Raw genomic sequence first — 24,773 nt, forward strand, 5'->3', positions numbered from 1 at the left:
CTACTTGGGAGGCTGAGGCAGGAGAATCGCTTGAACCTGGGAGGCGGAGCTTGTGGTGAGCCAAGATCACACCACTGCACTCCAGCCTAGGTGACAGAGTGAGACTCTGTCTCACAAAAAAAATAAATTAATTAATTAAATTAAATTAAAAGTTTCACACTTGAGTTTAGGATGAACACCTTTTGTGTTTGAAAGCAGTGAATATGAGAATCTTTCATAGCAATAGTCCAATATCTCATTAAAAATTAACAAAAAACTCAGTTATCTCATGCTTATTTTTATATTGATGTATTTATTTCATGTATGTATATATATGCATATATAAATAAAAATAGTGTTGTCTCATGGGATGAATAAATCTAGTCAGTGAATAACATTCATACATAATGCGAGGTCTTATTGAGATTGAACTGTTAAATATTTTAAAAGAAAAAAAATTTTTAAAAAGAACACACATAAGAAAGTTGGTGAGAAATGTTTAAAAATACAGTATATATCCCTACATTTGTATCAGGAAGTTCATACTGACTGAAAATGTAGCTAAGTATATCCTTACATAATCAACATCATTTGTCAACCTAACTTATAATAGTATTATTCTCATGCAGCTAAGTAACTGCAACTTTGAGTATCAGCCAGTCTCTCATGATCAGTACGACTATCTGTACTGTACTTTTAAATCCAGTTGTCATGGAATTGCAAACTGCCTCAGCATCAGAAACTGCTGCCATTTCCAGTACATGAACTATGCTTTGGGTTTACTTAGAAACTCCTTGTTGAAAAATCTTCTTGCCTCAACATTACTAAGGGAAACAGAGCAACGAGATGGATTCTGTCTTCTATATTCAATGCTTTCAACCATGGCTTCTTTTATCACCTGCAAATAGAGACAGAAGTTGTATAATTAGCGCTGCTATGAACTCATTTATATATTTTTTATTAAAATAAAAATCGAATGAATCTTTTTATTAGAGTATTCCTTTTGACATATATAAATAGAAATCTACGAGTCATGCATTCACATTTAAATTCAACATCCCACCACTGCACTCTTGTTAAGCTTATATTCAGCTACTGTTCCTTCCCTTACCAGGGAAAGAAGGATTCTGGAAATGTTCTAGATTTTATGCTGATAAATTTGGGAATAAAGTGGTAGCATGGTAAAGTTATGTTGGTTCTGCTCTTTGCCAAAAGGGGGATAACAGGGAAGAAACAAGTAATTACTAAATCTATAATTTATGTTCTTTATAATTAGTGGGCAAGTAGAAATGAAAGACCACCAGGAAAGTAAAAGCTTTTCCTAGTGGAGGAAGAAGGCATTGCTGGAGAATTGCCTTCCTTCCTCAACTGAAACAATACAGTTATAAAACATGAGCCTCCTCTATCTAGGAAACATCATGCTCTGTGATTTCATTGGTGAAAATGAATTACTACTTTTTATTCAGCACACATATATCCAATATATATTCTTTACATATACCCATGTTAATGGTAACCAGAAGAAAACACAGGAAACTACAACCTCTAAGAACTGCTATTTCAATTGTCATACACTGGTTTTGGTATGCAGTTAACCTAGTTAGAATTTGGGGAAAGAAGAGAACATTCAGAATTTGGTAGATGCAGTTATTGAGGAGCAATGGAAATGGGCTTTCGAAGAAGGCCTGAATAGTAAATCTTGTCTCTGCTTCTGCTTCAGAACCTTGTTAAAATCAGGAAGACTCCATTTCCCAGGACAGTCCTCATTTCATCTCGATGACCAATGAGATAGATGTTTCTGGGCATCAGGAAACAGAGGCAAGTCACAGAGTTATTCCACAATTCCTTTTATTCTCTACCTCAGGGATTGTTAAGCAACATTAAGGTACAGTCCACGGGCTTTTCAGCCCCTTGCCACAGGTAGGAATACTTGGCAAGTCTGAGCAGTTTAGGACGCTTGGCCTCCTCTCACTCACAACTGCTGTGGCCCACTTGGCCTTGGAGATGCATGCTCAGAGGGATTCTCCCATTACCACGTGCAAGCTCACTGGGCAAGCATGGCTCATTGCCTGGAGGAGATCATGTTTGCACCACTTAAACATGTGAGATTTAAATGGTGCAAACATGCAATTATTTTTCTGTGACTTTATGTCACAGACACCCAACAAGCAAGGCTCTCTATTCTCTAATAGTAACTTTAAACACGCAGTCAGATTTTGGAAAAAGGGAACTATCACAGGAATGTGGTTCTTTTATATGCCTTATTTTAAAATGTAATATATGTAATTATCTTCTGGGGAAATGGGCTCAAATGTGAATGAGTCCGTTAAGGTAAAGCTGATATTTGCTGATCCCACTTTTCTTAAGAATAGGGAAACATAATTCTGTGATGACAAAAGATGCTTCAGATCTATGAAGGAGACTTGGACCAAAGGCCACCAGGCACAAACACTTCTTGGCTGTGTGAGATGGAGGGGAATTAGTGTAAATACTTGAGCCCATTTCTTCTTCTTTAAAATGGAAATAATGTACTAATTTGGGGTTTTGTGGGGATTGGAGATCATTTCTATAAAATGCTTGGCACAATACCTGGTACATAAACATTCTACAACAGCTGTTATGCTTGTTATTTTTAAACTGACAATATGTGATGAAAATTGGGAACTCTAAATTAGAAGTGAAGCTATAAAGTTTATAAGAAATAAACACACCAGGTGTATAGCCAAGAATGAGCTTATTATATTGTGTAAGTCAGCAAACCGTTTCTGCTATTCAAAGTATCCTACTACATCTTCTTTTAAAAATCTCCCTGCCTTTCTAGAGATCTATATCAGCAAATTTATCAATTGGTTTCTCCTTCTCACAGCAATCCATGAAACATCAACCCTCATTACATAAAAGTGTCCAAATAAAATAAAAACCAACTATTTGCTTTCTAAACACCTAAAAAGCTTTAAAATAAAAAAGACCATACAAAAAATTAAACTGACAATGATTGCTGCTATCAATTCCCTCATAATGAATTCTTGAGCATAAAAAAAATCAGCAATATCAACATCAGGAACTAGTGAATTTATCGTAATTGGACCTCAGCTGGTGTTCCTAGTGAGCAAGCCATTCTGATAAAGGAAAATGACCACTTCCAACTCTGAAAACCCCGTTAGAATGTGCAAGTTGATCCACTAGGTGGCATATTAACACCATGAAACCGTTAACCAGGTTTTTCATATTACTGCAGAAAATACCCTGTTCTTGGGAGTTACAGTTCTGTGATAGAAAAAATCAAGCCCAGTATTAGATCAGTTACTAAATTCAAACCTTTTGGCATCCTACATGATACAACTACATATATTCAAAAAGGCATTATGTTAAATTTAAACCTTTCTTTTCATTATTATACAAGAAGTCATCTTAAATGGTGTTTGTATCTCTTTCATTCTTCCCTGAAATTCATTGAGATTCCAAATCCTTCCCTTCAGTGTTATCCCAGCAAAAGCCCTCATATCTCAACCTTCTCCAGCCTCACCACCTATCCCATGTCATCTTTCACTTGTGCCATTCAGTAGCCTCCTATTGTTGAACCAGATCTCTTAAATCTTTGCTAATGAAAGCAGAGAATAAGAAAAACAAGCACGTAAAATGTGATCCCCCTTCCACATAAGAAACAAATTTGTAGAGGTGAGATTATAAGCAATCTACAAACAAATATTGAGTTACCACAACAGAAAATAAAAAATAAGCCCAAGAGAGAAAGTTAAGTATATTTTGTTAGAGAAGTAAAAATTACAAATATAGGAGAACATGAGAAGATATTTAGGTGTAAAATTACTGTGAATTTGCTGGATAATGCCTGCCTTTTCAATAAAAACTGAAATGTCAGGAAGGCAGAAAGTTCATCAGGCTTGCCATTTTTTTTATCCGAGCGCTTAGAACATGGAAGGTACATAATAAATATTTGCAAAATTAATAAATACACAGAAGGTGCTCACTAGAGGTTGACTGACACAGGGCAGCATTCAGTTCAGAGGAACAGTGAGACCAGTTGAGTTAAAGGACAGGCAGGGTTTTTAAGTGGAGCAGAAGACTGGGCATTTTCTGTAGAAGAATAACCATATGAAAAGGCTGAGGATGGGAGGCTGTGGCATGCGTCAGAGACATCTGGGAATTCATTCTGGCCTGGCTAGAATGAAGGCTGTGTTTGGGGACACTAAGAAATAAGGCTGCTTGAGAGACAGGTGGTTCAAAAGTAAGGAATGAAGCAGAAAAGACATGCAGCCTCATCTCAGCTCCCCCACATCATCGTGACTTCCAGTAACCTGCCTAAGTAATCCATGACTCCATTTCCTAACTTATAAATTAAAACCCCACCTCATAGGCTAGTCTTGAGTGTTAAATATTTGGGGGAAAATATTTGGCTTATATGAAGCACTCAAAACTTTTAATTCTTCTTTCCATGCTGTACCCCTAGTTTCTAAAACAGTTTCTGGCACACTAAACAATAAATATGTATTGAATTAATAAATAAGTGAGACCAGAAAGAGATCATAGGCAGCATTAAAAATAGATGAGTTATGGACTAATATATTAGGCAATAATACATAATAGTAAGCTTATAAATTATTTTTAAAAGATAGAACTTTTACTTGTACCTACACACCCTTATCAAGATGAAGAAATATCAATGAATTAAGAAATGAGTACCAGTATTTCTGGATATGGATGTATCCTCATTTTAATTAACATTTAATGTTTAGCACTTTGTAGAATTATTTAAGAAAGAAAAAAGCTCATTACTTTGCATCATTGGCATATGCTGAATAATGTGACACATAACTGGTTCTAAGACTATGCCTATCAAATTAATAATTTGAATAAGTGAGACTGGGAAACCATATATTTTCCTGTGATAGCAAATTAACAGGTCCTAGAAAAGAAATCTCAGAAGACATATTCCCTCCAGATCGAAGTGATGGTTTAAGAGTAGATAGAGTATGCAGCCATACTACGTGGGAAGGCATGTACTATATACAAATTCCCCATGGTTGGGAACTCTGCGTCCATCCCACCAAGAGCACCTTGTATCCTGACACTTGCTACCCACAGTAAGTCAATGAAATTTTAAACACCCATCATGAAAATTGTACTGCATATTTACTTTAGGTGTCAGGCATTGTGATCAGTATGTCTACAGAATACAAGGTAAATAAAGCAAGTCACTGTTTTTAAGGGGTTTATAATTAAAAGCCAAAAACTATGAACACTAATAATTATATTAGCTGCTTCAATTTACTGAGTGTCTATTTCATGCCAAGCCCTTAAGTTATATTATTCTACTTAATCCCCATCCTGATCCTACATGATATATACCATCGTTTCCCTTTACAAAATAGGAAAGCAAAATTTAGAAAGGTTAACCAATATGCCCAATGTCACCCAGCCAAGAGGCCGCAGAGCAAGGATTTGAATACCCAATTTGGTCAGACTCCAATGCCTCTGCATCCCACCCCCGCCCCGCCGCCATCACATGTCTACCAGTGTAAGTCACTATACGTTAAGTTTTTGAAGGAAAAAAAATTGAAATACTACTGTAATTGTACAAGCATTGAGACAATGTTCAGTGAAAAGGAATTTGGGAGAATTGAGTAAGAGCAGAAACCTGATGCTATGAGAAACCCAGGCCGCTGTCATGACGTGAGCAGAAACAGAGCAGAAGTCCTCTAAAGATAAACTGAAATTTAGCTTTGGCAAAGCAGGCAAGCTAGAATATCTTGATAAAATGAAGCAATAGGAGGGTGCAGCTGGCTGACACAGCATGGCCTCTTCAGAGCAAAAATTGAGGTCAGAGTGAATTGAAGAGGAAACGTTGCCCTAAGCCACAGTGGTCACAGTTGCAAAGTTGAAAACTGTTGTCTATGTAATTGGCAGAGAGGTAACTTTGCATTGTAAGAGTTTATATTCACAATGTCCATCCACCATTTACAAAGAACTCTGATGGTCTACAGCAGTAAACATATGCTGTGTTGCCGAAGTGTGAATCGGTATCCTACTCATTCAAATGGTGTGGGAATGAGAGAGTTAGCTAATTCAGCAGAGTTTTGTTGCTCTTTAAGTACCATCATTTAAAAAATTGTGATTCTGATAAAAATGTGTTTTCTTTTCTTTTCTTTTTTTTTTTTTTTGAGACAGACTCTTGCTCTGTCACCCAGGCTGAAGTGCAATGGTGCGATCTTGGCTCACTGCAAGCTCCACCTCCCTGGTTCACACCATTCTCCTGCCTCAGCCTCCCTAGTAGCTGGGACTACAGGCACCTGCCACCACGCCCAGCTAATTTTGCTTTTTTGTATTTTCAGTAGAGACGGGGTTTCACCGTGTTAGCCGGGATGGTCTTGATCTCCTGACCTGGTGATCTGCCCGCCTCAGCCTCCCAAAGTGCTGGGATTATAGGCGTGAACCACGGCGCCCGGCCCCAAAAATGTGTTTTCTTAAAGTGGAGAAGAAGGGAGTCACTAAGGCAAGATAAAATGTCAGTGAAAACTGAAAATTTTATCTGTTTATGAAACACACACACACACACACACACACACACACACACACACACACACAAAGAGGAGTTACTTGAACATGAGTCTCAATGTTCATATAATTCAGGAAAAAGCCTACCTTCATTTGTTCATTCAGAAAATATATACTGACTGCCTAAGCTGGCATTACCTGTACAAACTTGTCTATGTTGTTAACCTGGGGCATTTGCAAAGGTCTTTGGGTGTAATCCCCATGGACCTTCAGGGGTACAAGATAAGGACATGTATAGGTAAGGTTCTCATTTATTGAGCAGCTTCTGTAATCATGCATCACCCAATTAAACATTCACTACTACAATTATTATAGATCCTACCACACCTGTTTCAGAGACGAGGAAGTGGAGGCTCAAAAAGTTTAAGCAGCTTATTCAAAGTCGCATATAAGAGATTTAAAGATGATATAACGCCCATGACCTTGTCTGTACATGCTGTGCCAGAAACTGTAGCAGAAGCAATTAAAAACTGCTTAATTCTCAGAACTAAAGGACTTGGAGATACAGGAAAGATTGCCCTTTATGGCTAATGCTTTTAGCGTCAAGTTTAAAGAATATTTCCCAGGGTCAAAGTCATAAAGATACTCCCCTGTGTTGTATTCTAGAAGCTTTGTTTACTTTTATACTCAGATCTACAGTCTATCTGGTATTGGCTTTGTTGATAATGTGGAAGAGGTACATTTAATTTTTTCCTTTGTGAATAATCATCTGATCACTTTTTTTATTACAGATAGTCACAATTTATTCAAGGACGATTTTATTTAGTGCTACTGTCTGTCCTTGGACAATGTCATGTTTTCTTAATTATGTTATCTTTCTGTCTTTCTATTTGGTAAAGTAAGTCTTCTAACTTCGCTTTCCTTCTTCAAGATGAGTTAGCCTACTTTGGTCCTTTTCACTTTCATATTATTTTTAATGAATTTATCAATCTTCTTATAAAAACCTGATGGTATTGTTACTAAAAATGCAGGGGAAATGGGGTCTTACTAGTTAATGGTTACAGAGTTTTAGTTTGGGAGGATGTAAAATGTTCTGGAGATAGATGGTGGGGTTGGTTGCACGATAATGCAATGTACTTAATGCCACTAAACTGTACACTTAAAAATGGTTAAAATGATAAATTTTATGTTTTGTATATTTTATAACAATAAAAAGTGAAAACATATTTTTAAAACTGCTAAATTAATGGTTTCTGAAGAATCAACATTTGATGAGGTGTATAGGTCGGGACAGTTGTTCTGGGATTCAGTCTATTTTTGTTTAGGCACTAACTTTTACATCTATGTGTCAAACAAACTACTTTGAAGAATGTTTGTAAAATATATAAATAAAACTGTATCATTCCTTATTGCAAATTGTTTAGCAGACTTTATATAAACTAGAACAGCAAGACAAATGTACTTGGTTAAGATACACATATGTATATCTATTCCCAAGTCCAACATGGTATTTGTATATTCCTACAATCTGTTTTTTCCATTTGAGAAAGACTTATCAAATTTAATACATTTCATCCCAAGGAATGTGTAGTTTTGAGTTTATTGGCTCATACTGGAAAACTAGGGTGACTGATATTAATTCTTACCTCTGTTTTAGTAGCATGAGGTTTTATAAAATGCAACTAACTCTATTTTGAGAATTTATGTTCACTCCCTACAAATCAGAGATTAATCGTTTTTTCTCTTAACCTTTCAATTTTTGCCATCACCATGGAGATAATGTATCACGTGGATTTCAGATGTCCACTGCTTGAAATATTTTTTCTAAAAAGGAAACAAATCTATGGAGAAAATGACATATGCTATATATTTTGATAAGCATTTTTAGATGAATTATCATCTATTTGTAAATGAAGGCTAAAAAAAGAATTTTAGAGTTGTAAGAATCAAGGCTTATTGGGGAAAATTTTACACATTTACAAAAATTAAAGATATTAATTAACAAATATATTATGGTGCAACTGTGATGATTGCATACAGTTGATATTACTAGTCTCAGGCCAAACGAAACAAGCAAGCAAACTAGATGTGTGGAGTTCTATTAGCTCACAAAATCTAATTAGAGCCCATATAAACAGAACACTCATTCACATATTCTGAATTCCTTTGCGCCATTTACACAGTCACCAAAAAGACTGGTAAATCAGACATGATGCCTTTCCTTCTCCATTTAATTTCTTTTTTTCTGTTTTTCTAATGTACAAAATCCAATTAGGCCACTGAACTTAAGCTTTTACAACTGATAATCATTTGTCAGACACTATGATTTGGAACCACAAGTCAATGATTTCAGTTACAGAATAGTGTTCCTATATGGTAAGTTAAAAATGAAAGAATTTCACCTAGACACAGAATCTTAGCAGAAGATACACTAATGATAGGAAGGATTGATACTGAAGACAATGATTTGTTTCTAAAGCAAAGCATACTTGACATCTCAAAGGCTAAAAATCGGAAAGGCTGGCCGGGTGCGGTGGCTCACGCCTGTAATCCCAGCACTTAGGGAGGCCGAGGCGGGCGAGTAACGAGGTCAGGAGATCGAGACTAACACGGTGAAACCCCGTCTTTACTACAAACACAAAAAAATTAGCCGGGCGTGGTGGCAGGCGCCTGTAGTCCCAGCTACTCGGGAGGCTGAGGCAGGAGAATGGCGTGAACCTGGGAGGCGGAGCTTGCAGTGAGCCGACATTGCGCCACTGCACTCCACCCTGGGTGACAGAGCGAGACTCCATCACAAAAAAAAAAAAAAAAAAAAAAGGAAAGGCTGTTACGTTTTGTGATGCTGCTCTTAAATTAACAAAAAGAAAATATGTAAAATCATAAATGTATTTATTAAAATTCATGTTATATTTTTGCAGATTAACTACACTTCTGGTTCCATTCACTTTCATACTCATATTTCCTTTTCATCACTTTTCTTCCTTACTTATAATTTGTTATATCATATAATAAATATATAGATACTTCGGGAAAGAAACTGAGTATTAACCAATCATTCAATAAAATAATAGCATAAAATGAGTTTCCTTATTTGTCAGTTTTGTAGGGTTCTTCTGAAGATTAGCAAAATAATTCATGAAAAGTAAAGTGGCATATTTTGGGTGGTGTCATTCATAACACTTTTTTTTATTTTTAATTGAAAAGAGGTATTGGTGTATTTATATGGTATGGAAGTCATTTGACATAGTCAATGGCCATAGGAGATACTTACATCAATGTTGTTCAGAGTATTGAAGTGCATAAGATCATGTAGTCTTTTGAATGCTTGATTTGGATATTGAAAATTGAAGGTTGAAAATGGTGATTCCGGGTCATCAAAAATATCAAAGTCAGCGATTTCTTTCTCTTCCTCAGTTTCCCTTGGAACACCTAAATACCAGAAGAGTCACAAAGGGTGTTATTTTGAAAACTACAAAATATCTCTAAAACCCAAGGAATAAAACATACAGACATAAAGACAGCAGTGGGAGCCCCCACAGAGCCAGGTACTCTGTAGCATCTCTGACTTTTATCATGTCTGTGTGTTCTGGCCAGATGACATCCAACTGCCAATATCTGACATCTGTGTGCCTGAGGGCTTTCTATCCTGCCCTGCAACTGTAGAAGCCTGCTTGGCCCACTCACAGCAGGCTGGAAATTCTGTTAAATAACACTGTTCCACAGGCAGTGGTCAACCAAAGACTCTAGGGAGTTAGTATCTAAATACTCCATTCCCCTGCCTTTTGGTGTGCGTGTGGGAAGCATGATTGTGGGACACAGGTCTATTCCATTTTGTAGTCTTTCCCAGCGGATCAAGTTCCCATTGTGGTAGCGGGCTTGCTAATGCAACTTTGTTGTCTGCCTTCCTTCCCTTTACCACTTCCCCATTTCCTTACTAATAAACTAGAGTGTTCCCCAGCTCATCTAAATAAACTATTTGCACTTGAGTCCTTTTCTCAGAATTAGTTTCTGGGAGAACCCAAACTAAAACATTATGTGGCTGTCTTTATGCCATGGAAATCCCCTACACATGCCAACTGCTCAGTGAGCCTCTCCTTGAGAATTCACAGTGATAGAAAATTCACTGGGTTTCATGTGCTCTAGTGTCTGATAACTAAAAATGTCAGATTTCCACCTTCTCCTATGCTGAACTATATGCTTCACAATAATCTTCACTCCTATCAATCCTTTCTTTGTCTTCCTGAGAAATCTAGAAAAACACCATTTTTCTCAGCATATTCCCATTACTCATCCTCCCTATTTTTTGTGTCTTTCATTTATAAAATGGAAAACACATTTTCTGGTCCTAAAATATGGTTTTTGGAGCCTTAAGCACCCTGCATGTAAATCTTTAGATCTCCTTTGGTTAATCAACATTTCCCAAGATACATAAGAGTTGAGAGACTCCTCTGGATATGGTTAAAAAAATAAAACAAAACAAAAAAGACTATGCCTCAAACTTGATTCTTGTTTTCTATGAAATACAACATGGCAAACTGAAACTGCTAGCCATTGTGTACTGCTAGATTACGTTAATCTTGTAGTCAACTAAAATTCCCAGAAATTTGCATGATTTTTCTGAAATAAGGGCTTTCTTACAAGGGTGATAGTCAAAATATTTGATTAAAAATCAATCAGAACAAACATAATTCAAAGTATTGAAGTAAAGTCCCACAGATTTTTGCTAAACTACTTGTTGACTTTGCAGTTTCTGAACTGTGAGCAAGTCAGGGGATCTTGGGGTAAGAAAGAGGAGAAGTACTTGAGGTCTCAGAATAGTATCTGTTTATTAAAGTAAGGGAAGCATTCAATAGTGTAATAGCTGGTACAGCAGTGACAGAGTGAAACAGTTTAATGTCAGTTTCGTCGCCTACTTAATTTCTATTTTATGGAATACAGCTTACTCCCTACTTACCTGGAGCCTTGTACTTTCTGAAGTTGATGTTGGCCAGAACAAAGTGGATGATGGTTGGGCAATCTTTCTCCATATCAGGATTCTTGGGTTTAAAGACATAGCACTCCTTCAGCCCTTCCCGATCAAACACATAAGGATCAATCTTTGGAAAGGGGAGCTTGTTCATTTTAGCCCACTTTTCTGCAAGTAGAAGTTCCTATGGGAAAGATGGAAAGATGAATTTGGAAATTTTCAGTTTTCATTGATTCAGTTGGTCTGACCATAATTCAATGTTCACTAGGTGTCTACTGTGTGCCAGCAATGTACTCCTTGCTAGGATGAATCACGACCCTGTTCTCAGGAAGTTCATTAATTTCAAAGAAATTGAAAACAAACTCACTATTGTTATGTTAATTCTTGGCACAAGGCTAGCTCCACAGCAGGCATTTGAAAAATTATTGATAAACTGAACTGAGCAAAATTATGTTGAAGAAGCTGCTAGAGAAAAAAAATTATGGGTTCAGAGAATTTATAACCATGTGAAAGTTTTTTTAACCCTTAGGAGTAAAAAAGGAATCTGATGATGCAGAGAAGAATCCTGTTACTGGATTTTTACCTGTATCATCTCCACCAAAGTGTTAAAAAGTACCAACCAAAACTTCATTCATTTTATGTATACAAAAATATTTGAGTTACTCTGAATCAGCTTTTTGTCTTCTTTTTGTGAACAGAAGTTGAACCTTTGGCCTCAGAGCATTGCTATTACATGTAACGGCCAAGAGAGGACTGTACAGATGTACCAAGAGCTTAGTTAATGGTCGTGGCAAATTGTATGATGGTTTCCATGTATTAGCTCCCTTCCTGGTAAGCTGATTATACATTCCCGCCAGAATGAGAAGAGAAATAGAACAGAGCCTCCACGGGTGATTTACGACTGCTGGCATGTAAGTGGCCAAGAAATACATGTTCGCAGTCAGCCACGGAGATTCGAGGTTGGTTTGTCTCTGCACCAAAGCAGGCTAACTCACTGGGGTAAGCACCCCCAAAATTAAATTTAAACTGGAGAACATAAATCAATATGGAGAGATGCAGTGAAGAGACCTCATTTCCATTATGTGCATCTTCAGGGAGAGCAGAATAAATAAGAAGCAGAATATCATAGTGGGAGAAGCACAGATTCTGGGACCAGATGCCTGAGTCCAAATGCAAGCTCCATGGCCTTGGACATGTTTCTTAAGTCAATGTTTCCATCTCAGATTTAAAATGTGGATGATATAAATAACACCTATCTCATAGGGTTGCTATTAGAATTAAATAAATTAATACTTTACAGCGCTTAAAACAGTGCTTACTACATATTAAGTGCTATGCAAATGTTTAATAAATAAACGCCAGTAAAGAGAAGAAAAGAGATGGAAGGAAAAAAGTAAGGAAAACAAAAGAGGATAAAGAAAGGGAAGATAGATAAGAACATTAGAGAGGAAAATTCCTGGAGAGGGGAAGTTTTGGGGATACTGTCACTAGAATCTTAAGTTCTTTTTAACTACTCTTGTCATCTCGTTGATCCATTCCACAGCAATCAATAGTGGTCGACTAGGTTCCATGTTAGAAGTGGGGACATAACAGTGAGTAAAACATTCATGGTTTTTGTTGTTATGGGATTTATAGCCTGTTGGGCGAGAGATAGCAATCAAATAACACTTTGTGCTTAAAACTGTGATAAATGCCAGGAAAAAATACAAGGTGAGACTTTGCAGTACACCTGGACAATTTCCTCAGAGTATTTGTTAATTCAGCCAACAATTATCAGTGAGTTATGTTCTAAGCATAAGAGATAGGCTGTCCTTGAAGATTTGGAGTTTATAAATCAACAGAAAAGATAAATAGATATTATAGAAAAGTATGATAAAGGCAGGAAGGTGCTGCACGATTGTGGGCCTGGGTTGTGCAGCGTGAAAGGCCCAGCTCTAAGACAGACACCCTAAAACTTGCTAGCTGGATGACCTGAGACAAACTAATTAGACACCACAGCTCAACAAGAAACAAATTATTTTTGGTGGCTGCAGTGTACAGTGATACTCCCCTACAGGCAACGCAGAGATAATGAGGAACGAACAAACACAGACTAGATTATTCACTATCCCTGACATAGCAGGCTCCCAATCCCATCTCATCTCTATTTCATCTGTTCCTTATTTCTCAGCAATTCATTCTTCTACCTCTGTAAAATAACGCTAATACCATCGCCTTTCTCATAGGATTGCTGAGAGGATTAAATGATAAAATGTATAAAGACCTCAGTAGTTTACATTAGAAGAAAACAAGTACTTTATCATACAGGCTTACATTCAGAGAAAAATACACTTTTCATTGAACTTTCACTGCTCTTTTTGCTTCTGGAATGTCATGAATTTTATGTTGATCAACTCTCTCAACACCACTTATGAATAAAAATCTAGGAGAACAAAGGATTTAATGTATATGAAAGCATTTGCTTCATAAACTATTATGATAAATACAATTACATTTCACTGAAAATCCCATATGTATGTAAATAATTTCTTGTTTGAAACTTGAGAAAGCTTTTATCACCAATCTCTTCTTTTTTTCCCTCTATTCAGCTAAATTAATCAGCTTGTTATTTCTTGTCCAGCACTGTTCACAATTATTCATTCATGATTATTCAACATCAAAATAAACCAAAAGTTCACATTGTGGAGCAATTGCGTGAGGGCAAAGAAAAGAAAGAGCTTTCTAGTGTTTACAAACATGACTCAAGGGTATGACCAATGATGTGTGGATTTTGGGGTAAAATGAAAAGGGAAATACATGAGGTAACAGTGAGGCTATTTTTAGATAGTTCACTTCACGCTAGAATCAGGAAGAGATGGAAACTTTCCCTTTCCTTATGTGATCCTGATGTGGAAAAGATTAAAAACAGATGATTGCAAATACAGTGATTATAGCATGGATAAACCATTTCCTCTCTGATGTCTGGTTTTTCTCTGTAAAAGCTGAGAAACAATGACACAGACTATGAGTAAAGTGCAATAGTTTTTAGAAAGTATTTTAAAAGATTTCAGTGAACAAAAAAATTGCTGCTCCACAAATTACAGCAATATGCCGGAATTGTGTTCTATGATAACTATCCATTTTGGTTATTGTTTGACACCTCAGATACTTCACACTTCCATAGACTAACTTAAGATAAACTTACATAGTATTAACTAAAATGACTTGCTGTGGGATAAAAATATGACAGTATCCTTCAAAGAGATACTTCATAAGATGTCTGTGCTCATTTTGGTGTTTTGTTTGACAGAGTCTCGCTCTGCTGCCCAGGCTGGAGTGCTGTGGCCTGATCTTGGCTCATTGCAACCTCCGCCTCCCAGGTTCAATCGATTCTCCTGCCTCAGCCTCCTGAGTAGCTGTGACTACAGGTGTGTGCCACCACACCTGGCTAATTTTTGTATTTTTAGTAGAGAAGGGGTTTCACCATATTGGCCAGGCTGGATGCCCTCATTTTTGAGTACTGAAACACGACTAAGAAGACTTGAAGGAGAGGAATGACAAATAAATACCATAGAAATGAATATTATAAATAAATGTTATTTCTAAATAACAGAAATATATTCAAAACACAGTATGATAGCATATATATGCCATTTCATTCATTTACATGTAAAAAATATAAATATATATTTTAAATATATGAAACAACACATTTATTTATAAAAATACGAACACACACATATATATATACATAAAATAATAAATTGACTTGTCATTAGAGGAAGTCAGATTTCTTTTGTCTCTATGCAAACCAAGAATATGTGCTTTCTATTCTACAATGTTTCTTATTATATAAAACCTATTTTTAAGATTAGGGAGAAGATTAGGGAGAAGGATGGCATATAAGCATGTAGGTAAACCTCCAGAATCTTAAAAAATTATTGAAGCAAGTAATATAAAATACAACAGATAGAAACTACAAGTTAGAATTAATTATTTTACAGTTATAGTCTCTCTTACTTTTAATAAAAGGCATGCTAGTATTAGGCTTCAAGAGCTTTATAATGCAATAGGCATGAAAATAATTTTCTATATCTAATGTTGTATAGAGTTTACACAGCACTTTGTAATTCTGGTTAGTTATTCACAGGGATGTTACCATAAACTCACAAAATACGTAAAGGGAAATTAATGTCAACTTAATGTAATATCATCACAAAACATCTGATTCTCAATGTGAGTGACCAATATGAGTGTAGTTGATTGAATGATGGCTCCATATAAAATACCATTTCCTAATCCCTCGGCCCTGTGAATACGACCTTATTTGGGGAAAGACTCTTTGCAAATGTAATTTAATGAAGGATTTTGAGATTAGATCATCTTGGATTATGTAGGTGGGCCCTAAATTCAATGACAATTATTCTTATATGAGATACAAGAGAAGACATGCACACAAAAGAAAAGGCCATACAAAAATGAAGGCAGAGATTGGAGAGATGCAACCACAAGGCGAGCAATGCCTGGAACCACCAAAAGCTGGAAAAGGCAAGGAAGGAGTCTACTGTGGAGGCTTTAGAGAGATGACATCCCTGTTGATGCCTTAATTTCAACTTCTGCCCTCCGAAACTGTGAAATAATATATTTCTGTTGTTGTAAGTCACCATGTTTCGGGTAATTTGTTACAGAAGTTCCAGGAAACTAGTACAAGAGATAAAACTGGAAGTACTACATTAAATGCTGTGCACTTTCCTTCACCAGCCATTGTGGATTGGTGCCCACAAAGCTAATGCTTGGACTGATTTTGCTGTGATGTGGGCCAACCTAAGCATTATAAGTGAATAATATGTGGAGATTCTAAAGCAGGTCATGCCCTCATTTCAACAAATACATCAGGTGATTGTGGAAAAATACAGATACTTTTTCCTTTATTAGTGGGTTTAAATGGAATTCTGACCCTAAATGAAATGTAGGCAGATCAGTTTAATTTAGATACATTACTTCCATCATTTGTGAAGACTGCCTCATTTCAGATTTTCCTTTCTTCTTTCTTCCTTCTCTCCTTCCCTCATTTCCTCTTTCTCTCTTTCCTTGAATAATTTTTAAGAGAATTAACCCGTTGTTCTGGCCTCTTGTCATTAAGCATTTAAACGAGCACTGAAAAACTGAGCCAGATTTATGTCCAACGTATGGCAACACAATATAACTTAATTTATGGCATAATAACTAAAATCTATTACTCTCCCTAAAAGTTAGTAAGATAAAGGGGAAAATAATTTCAAGTAGTAAACTCTGAATTCTTCTATATTCCTTGCTTTCTTGCTCCCCGATAAAACCCAAAGTCCCTTCATTTTCCCCTAAATTCACAGCCTGTTAATTTTGCATGCTTGAGTATGAAGACTTTGGCTAATTTTCATGACCAACAATCAATCTCACTGATTGTCTTTGGATGAGCTCTAATGGTACACTAAATTTTCATATTATACATCTAAGATATTAAATGGTTAACAAAAAGAAACTTGACAAAATGAAACACAAAGCTGCTTTTGTTAGATAAATTAATAGCAATAATATTTAGAATAATGAACTCTTTATATTGGACTACTACTAGGGTGTGTGCTAAGTAATCTAAATAAATTAGTGTCACACTGATGTCATTAACTTCCAAGGCCAGTTACAACACAGATACAACAACATAAATTGTGGTTGCTTTTATCAAAAGACATGATCTCCATCTTTCTGTATCTTCTTGACAAAATATGACATTTAACTACACGAAGATAGAATTTTCTGCAAATGTGAAATAAAGTCAATAGTTCTAATTTTTTGCCCAGCATTTATGCTCTAATATTTTGTGAAAGGCAGTATCCATATTTCAGTCTCAAAAATAGGAAATTATTTGCTATTTAATTACCTTAATAAAATCATATTGCATATATCCAATTATTACATTAGGGATTCTCCCCTCCTATCAAAAGAACTTTATGTAGACTCCTCGCAAATTTTCAAATCTTATTATGTTATATGTAAAACAAATATTCTACCTTAGTACTGACAGTATAATATTTTTATCAATTTAACAATTCTACTTTGGCAATCTTTTAGACTAATTTAGGAATACATATTTTGATAACAACACTTATAGGTTTAAGGTACTTTTAATATTCCAACTCAGCCTGAAAAGATTATTTTGTTTACTTTGAACTTGCTGAAGTACATACCTAGAGACAAGAAAAGCTATATTATGTGTAATATATTGCAATTTACTTTATATTAAGTGTCAGAAAATATAATTCATTATTTCCAGAATGGTAGGTTTCATGTTATGCTAAATAAATAATAAAAGGAAGTATATAAATTTGGAGAAAGGCACGGGAAGAAAAGAATTGACAAAATGATTTTAAAACACATCTAAGAGAATGCACAGGTAGAAATGCCTATATGTACTACAGAAGGAGTGATTGGAGACACGCTTTTTATTATAGTAGGCATATAATAAACTACAGTTATTAAAATGCAGTATGGTACTGACATAAGAACTGCAAGATTGTCAGATGGATTAATGGAACACAAAAGATTAAAACAAAATATCCTTGTGCCCTATAATAATCATATAGTATATGATATAATAAGTATAACAAAATAATGCCAAAAAAGTCTATGGGGGATTGTGTTATTACAAATGCAATGTATTCAAAAAGATTAATGAGTTAAATATATTTAGAAGAATAATATAAAAATTAAAATATCAATCCACATTTAACTGATGTTGGTAAGAATGAATTTCAAGAATATAATACCCAAAGCAATCTACAGATCTAATGCAATCCCTATCAAAATACTAGCGACATTCTTTACAGAAATAGAAAAAAAAAATCCTAAAATTTATATGGAACCACAAAAGACCCCAAATAACCAAAGCAATCCTGAGCAAAAAAACAAAGCTGGAGGCATCACATTACCTGACTTCAAATTATACTACAAAGCTACAGTAACCAAAACAGCATGATACTGGCACAAAAACGGACATATAGACCAATGAAACAGAATAGAGAACCCAGAAATAAATCCACCCATTGCAGTTCAATTCATTTGCAACAAAGTTGCCCAGAATATATACTGGAGAAGGGACAGTCTCTTCAAAAAACGGTTCTGGGAAAACTGAATATCCACATGCAGAAAAATGAAACTAGACTGCTGTCTCTTGACATATATAAAAATCAAATCAAAATCAATTAAAGAGTAACATCTAAGTCCTAAAGCTATAAAACTACTAGAATAAAACATTGGGAAAACACTCCAGGACACTGATCTGGGCAAAGATTTCTTGAATAAGACCTCAGATGCACAGGCAACCAAAGCAAAAATGAACAAATGGGATCACATCAAACTTAAAAGCTTCTGCACAGCAAAAGAAATAATCAACAAAGAAAAGAGACGAACCACAGAACGGGAGAAAATATTTGCAGACTATCCATCTGACAAGGGATTAATACACAGAATATATAAGAAGCTCAAACAACTCAATAGGAAAAACAATCGGATTTTAAAATGGGCAAAAGATCTGAATAGATACTTCGCAAAAGAAGACGTACAAATGCCCAACAGGAATATGAAAAAATGTTTAATATCACTAATCCTCAAAGAAATACAAATTAAAACTACAATAAGATTCAACCTTACCCCAGTTAAAATGGCTTTTATCCAAAAGATAGGAAATAACAAATGTTGATGAGGATGTGGAGAAAGGGGAACCCTCCTACACTGTTGCTTGGAATGTAAATTAGTACAGCCACCACAGAAAACAGTATGGAGGTTCCTACAAAAACTAAAAATAGAACTACCATATGATCCAGTAATCCCATTACTGGGTATATATCCAAAAGAAAGGAAAATCAGTATATTGAAGAGATATTTGTACTCCCATGCTGATTGCAGCACTATTCACAATAGCCAAAATATGGAATCAATGTAAGCATCGATCAACAAATGAATGAATAAAGAAAATGTGATACCTACACACTATAGAATATTATTCAGACATAAAAAAATAACGAAATCTTGTCATTTGTAATAACATGACAGGAACTAGAACTATAGGACATTATGTTAAGTTAAATAATCCAGGCGCAGAAAGACAAATATTACATGCTCTTACATGTGGAACTAAAAACAGTTGAATTAATGGAAATAGAAAGTATAATGATGGTTACCATCTGCTGGGAAGGCTAGTGGAAAGGGGAAATAAAGAGTGAATGGAAAATTGGTACAAAAATACAGTAAGATAAAAGGAATAAGATCTAGTGTTCAGTAGCACAATTGGGTAACTATAGTTAACAATAATTTATTATATATTTCAAAATAACTAAAAGAATGGAATTGGAATGTTACTAACACAAAGAGGTGATAAATGCTTGAGGGGATGGATAGCTCAATTACCCTAATTGATCTTTCCACATATGATTGTATCAAATTTGACATGTACACCATAAATATGTACAAGTATTCTGCATCCATAAATAATTAAAAATAAAAATTTAAAAAACTGATATGAAAAAGAGAAAATACAGTGAAAAAAAATTTTTAAATTATAAGAAAGAATAAAAACAATGGAAGAAGCTCCTACATAAATATTTGAAACAATAAAATCATCAACAACAAAAGTCCCAATACAAATGACATATTAGGTCATATTTGCAAAAATAAGACAAACTTTAATATTCTTAAGACATAAAAAGAATGTTTATTAATAGGAACATCACAAATAATCCAATTAAAAGTAGTTTAAAAACATCAATATATAATAAGCATGACAAACCATTCAGTCTCACAAAGGAAGAAAACTGAAGCATAAATGTGGGGTTTTTTATCCCCATCATATTGTATACAATTTTTTTTACTTTGTCTTTAATATTTTTTCCTGCCAGCAAAGGCATGTAAAACAGAGACTCACATATATAATTAGATATAGTAATGTGAATTGATGAAGCTTCTCTAGAAATCAATCTGAAAATATTTACTAAAAGTCATAAAATGATACACATCTAGAAACCAACCTAAATAAATAATTAAAATGTGATTAAAGATTCATGTGCAAGGATAATGATTACAGAAAAAGGTGGCAAGATAGCAATAATCTAAAAGTTGAAAATAGAGCATTGTTAAATAAATACTCACGTATCTGTATACAGAGATAGTATATATTTTTATTTTATTTTATAAACATCTTATATATCTCTTTTATATTTATTGTATTATATGTCTTTATAATTGTTTTCTTAAATATTTAATGGCATGAAAAAATGCTCATAATACAGTTGTAAGTAGAAAGAAACAGAATGCAAAACTACATGACCCTGGTATAGACACATACACACACACACACCGCGAAAAGAGACTAGAATACCAAAATATTAACAGCTGTTGTCTGGAAGTACTGCATTTATAAACCAAATGTTCATACATTTTACAAGTATATATTCTTAATCACAAATAATGAGTCAACATTTAAAAACTACTGCAAAGTATAATGATTCTTTTTAAAGGTACAAAGTGATATTCCAAAACCTCCTCCAACTCATTAAGGTGGTGGAGCCCTGATTCACATATAAAATGATGGCTTTCACATTTTATACCCCCATTGGTGAAATGAATAATACAGTGTCTTCCACCACTAGAACCAGCTTCTAAGCTATCATCTTAGAGTCATCCATTGAAACCCACCTCCCCATTGTTTCTCATAGGTCATCAAATTCATAGTCACCCACTCTGGTGCAGTAATACTTCATTATCCTATGCTTGGATTACAGTACATGTCTCTTAATGTTAATTCCTTGCCTTCCATTCTCCAACTCATCCTACTTTCCATTGTCAGATTAATCATCCTAAAATTCCAATTTCATGAAGTCATTTGTCTGCTGAAATCCTCCACTGATTCTCCATTTCCTATTGTCCTGTCTTAAACTCTCTCCTTAAGCCTTTCTAAGGGAGCTGAATATCTGTCACTTCTAATCAGATCACTCCCGCCCCTTAGATGTGCTCATTGCCATCTCTGTGCTGTTCTCACCCTATTTCATTTATTACCCTGTTCATTAACTCCAGTATGCACCAATCTATTCTTATATTTATCCCCTATAATACACATACTTATATAAACATATCAATGACTATTTAATAGTAAGTTTCTCAATTCCCCTCCAAGTGGCTCTTGTGAATAAAAGTCTTTGCCCCAAAAAACCAAAATGTTATGGGAGATCAGGAACTGTATTTTCCCACTAACTGCTGCACACAGCACACTACACAGAAAAGAGTTCATGAACAGTGTGCACAAAGGAGGCAGCTGGTAAAGGGTAAGAAATTCTCATTCTGTAGCTTTGGAGTCTGGTCCCATCTCACCATTTCTTAACTAGCACTTCCCTAGCCAGGTCGTGGGCTGTGCTCATTCCACATATTATTTAATTTGTTGATAAGATTTTATCTCATTGATACTTGTTTCTTTGTCTGAATACCTTTACTAACCCAAAAATAGATAAAGTATGAAAGTACTTTGAACATGTGAGGTTTTCTATATATTTAAGAGTTATTATAATAACCATTATTGGTCTTGAGAGCAGTTTAATCATCATATGATAGAGAAAAAAACAGATATGCTGTCAGAGGACCTGGGCTATCACTGATTCCACCTGGTTAGGAGATCATGAACTGTTCCATTTAATCATTATGAATTGCCACTTCTTAATCTATAAAATCAAAATAATAACTCCATCTCTCTCATAGCATTTCATTTATTCACCTACAAAAAAATCCTACATACTCATATTTTGGCCAGCACCTAAATGACAATTAGGACCAAATGATTAAAACAAAATAAACACAGACAGAGAACAGAGTTCTAGTCACAAGGAGCTCACAGACAGAGAAAGCAATATATATGTAAGCAAAAACATACAATATACTATGATAATTCCTGTATTAGATGAATTGACTGAGTCCTATGCACTTTACCCATATATGTGGAAGTCAAGAAAGATAACACTTGAGCTGTGTCTAAAGAATGTTTTGAGTATTCCAGGCAGAGGGAACAAAGCGTGTTTATTTGAGGGTGAGGCCAAAGTGCAGCCCAGCAATCTTTCCATATTGCCACATTCAGAAGCTTTTCTCTTTTCCTCACAGAAGCGGACTTTTATTCACCCCACATGCCTGACTCCACTACCTCCATATTTTTATCCTCACAAGTTAACCTTGACTCCTAATTCCTATAAAACTTCGAAGTCATCACATGAATACTTCCTTAACTTCCTTTTTCCATACCTAATGATAAATCTTCATCTGCTGCCATTTTCCCCCAGCGTGGACATTTCAATACTGTTCCCCACTTGTGTCCTTGATTCCTTTCCCACTTCCCATCCCTACATCCTTCCCAGAGATGTGACTTCATCCTATATCTCATCTCTCCTCTCTGTAGTAATACCTTCTTCATTAACGACTCCTAGCCATTAGTATGTAAACATGCTTGTCTCTTCTATTAACAACCCACCCCCAACCACCCACACACACAGTTTTCCTCTTCCCCACATCCTCTTACAGATACAGTCCATCTCCTTCCCTGAACAATCTACAGACATGATGTCTTTTTTTTTTTTTTTTTAACTTCCACTCATCCCTCAAACCACTCTGGTCTGATTTCTGCCCTCACAGCCCTATTCAAACTGGCCTTGTCCAGTTCACCAAAAAACCCCCTTGTTACATATCTTCAGTTTTCATAATACTACACACTTCCTTTGTTCTCCTCCTTTCCCCTTGATAGCATTCTTTAAAGTACTATTTATGTCCACTTCTCTTCTCAGGGTGTACCCTCTCCATTCATGGTTTTAATGATCATTTACTTGCTAACTCCCAAATCTCAGCCTCATTTCCTTTCTAAACTTCAGACCCACTGTATTATTCTTGTCCTGCTCAGGGCTCTGACCTTTATTGAGCTCATTAGAATTATTTAAAAATTTCTTTAAGCAGGAGACTGATTGAATCATGTTTGCGTTTTAGAACTATTACTCATAAAGATGTAGAAAATACATTAAAGGAATAAGAAACTGGAGTCAAAGGGACTAAGAGATCTATAAGGCAAGCAAGAGAATGTGGTAGAGAATGGAATGCTGTATTATGTATCCTTACCTTGAACGGAGGACTAGAGTCACTTGGCCTTGCAGAAAAGTCAAAGGAGATTATGAGATCAACCCCTCTCTGAGGTCTCAGTATCAAGGGATACGGCAGGTTAAATGTGAGCCCACTGTCCACTACATGAATCTTTTTACTTTTGACATCCAGAGGCTCATATATTCGCTCAAATTCATCAGGATCTTAAAAACATAAAAGAAAAACAAGAATGAATTAAATGATCATTCATCAGTATTTATCATCTAAAAATGTTGGTTTCAAATTTGAAAGAATTTCATATGATTAGGCCCTCAGGCTTTGGAGACAAATAGAGCTGGGCATGAAACCAACTTTAGCAATTGTAATTATTACCTTTAAGTCTTAGTTTCTTCATCTGTAACATCACGATAAAAGTAATTATCAAATAAGGTTGCTGTGAGGATTTATAGGGACAACGCATGGAAAGCACTTAGCTCAGGTCCTGGTATTAACTCTAAGCTATGATCACTTTAATAGTATTATCTTACATTACGTAGGTCTTTACAGGTTTCTAAACATTTCCTCATGCATAATCTTGTTTAATTCTTATAACAGACAGGTGAGGCAGAGGACATCTGTAAATGGAGGGTGAAGCCAATGAAGAGTCATCTCGAAGGTGGCACAACTGGGAGGTGGCAGACTCTGTATGGTTCCCAGGCTGCCTCCCTTGAGGGTGAGTGTGCATTCCACCACAAGGTGGGAGTTCAAGGAAATCATCCAGCCAACACACCCAGCAAATATATGTTGGCTACTACCATTCAGATATGATTCCAGATGCTGAACAAGATAGATACATGCTCTGCTCTGATAGAGCTCATATTGCGAGTACACCGCCAATAAGTAAATAAATGTATTAAGAGGGCACTTCATAACGTGATAAATGCAATGAAGAAAATGATCAAGGACACTATAATAAGGAGTAAGTAACTTCAGGTGGATGGTCAGGGGAGATGCCTCTGAGAAGAAAACCTTACATTGAAATAAGAATAATGATATGGAACAGACCACCTAAAGATTGGGAGGGTGGGATCCAGAAGTTACCAGAGAGAGGGAGGAGCTAGAGCAAGGGTCCCAAGGCAGAATCAGGCTGGGTGTGTTTGAGGACAGCAAGGAGCCTGCAGTCTGACGACAGTATGGGAGGAGA

At 35.6% G+C, this 24,773-nt stretch overlaps 1 protein-coding gene across 2 annotated transcripts in view; it reads right to left on the reverse strand.

Annotated features, from left to right (window-relative positions):
• Positions 1-272: 272 nt before the first annotated feature.
• Positions 273-24,773, reverse strand: part of PLA2G4A (phospholipase A2 group IVA) — a 161,463-nt gene continuing 136,962 nt past the window's right edge. For both annotated transcript variants that reach the window (XM_001165694.7, XM_009439765.5), the window contains exons 15-18: positions 23,609-23,793; positions 11,447-11,642; positions 9,764-9,921; positions 273-877 (exon numbers count right to left, since the gene is read on the reverse strand). In XM_001165694.7, the coding sequence (XP_001165694.1) occupies positions 746-877; positions 9,764-9,921; positions 11,447-11,642; positions 23,609-23,793 (671 nt within the window). In that variant the 3' untranslated portion in view covers positions 273-745. The remainder of the gene's footprint in view (positions 878-9,763; positions 9,922-11,446; positions 11,643-23,608; positions 23,794-24,773) is intronic.

The sequence above is a fragment of the Pan troglodytes genome, chromosome 1, assembly GCF_028858775.2.
Source record: "Pan troglodytes isolate AG18354 chromosome 1, NHGRI_mPanTro3-v2.0_pri, whole genome shotgun sequence".
Lineage (NCBI taxonomy): Eukaryota > Metazoa > Chordata > Mammalia > Primates > Hominidae > Pan > Pan troglodytes.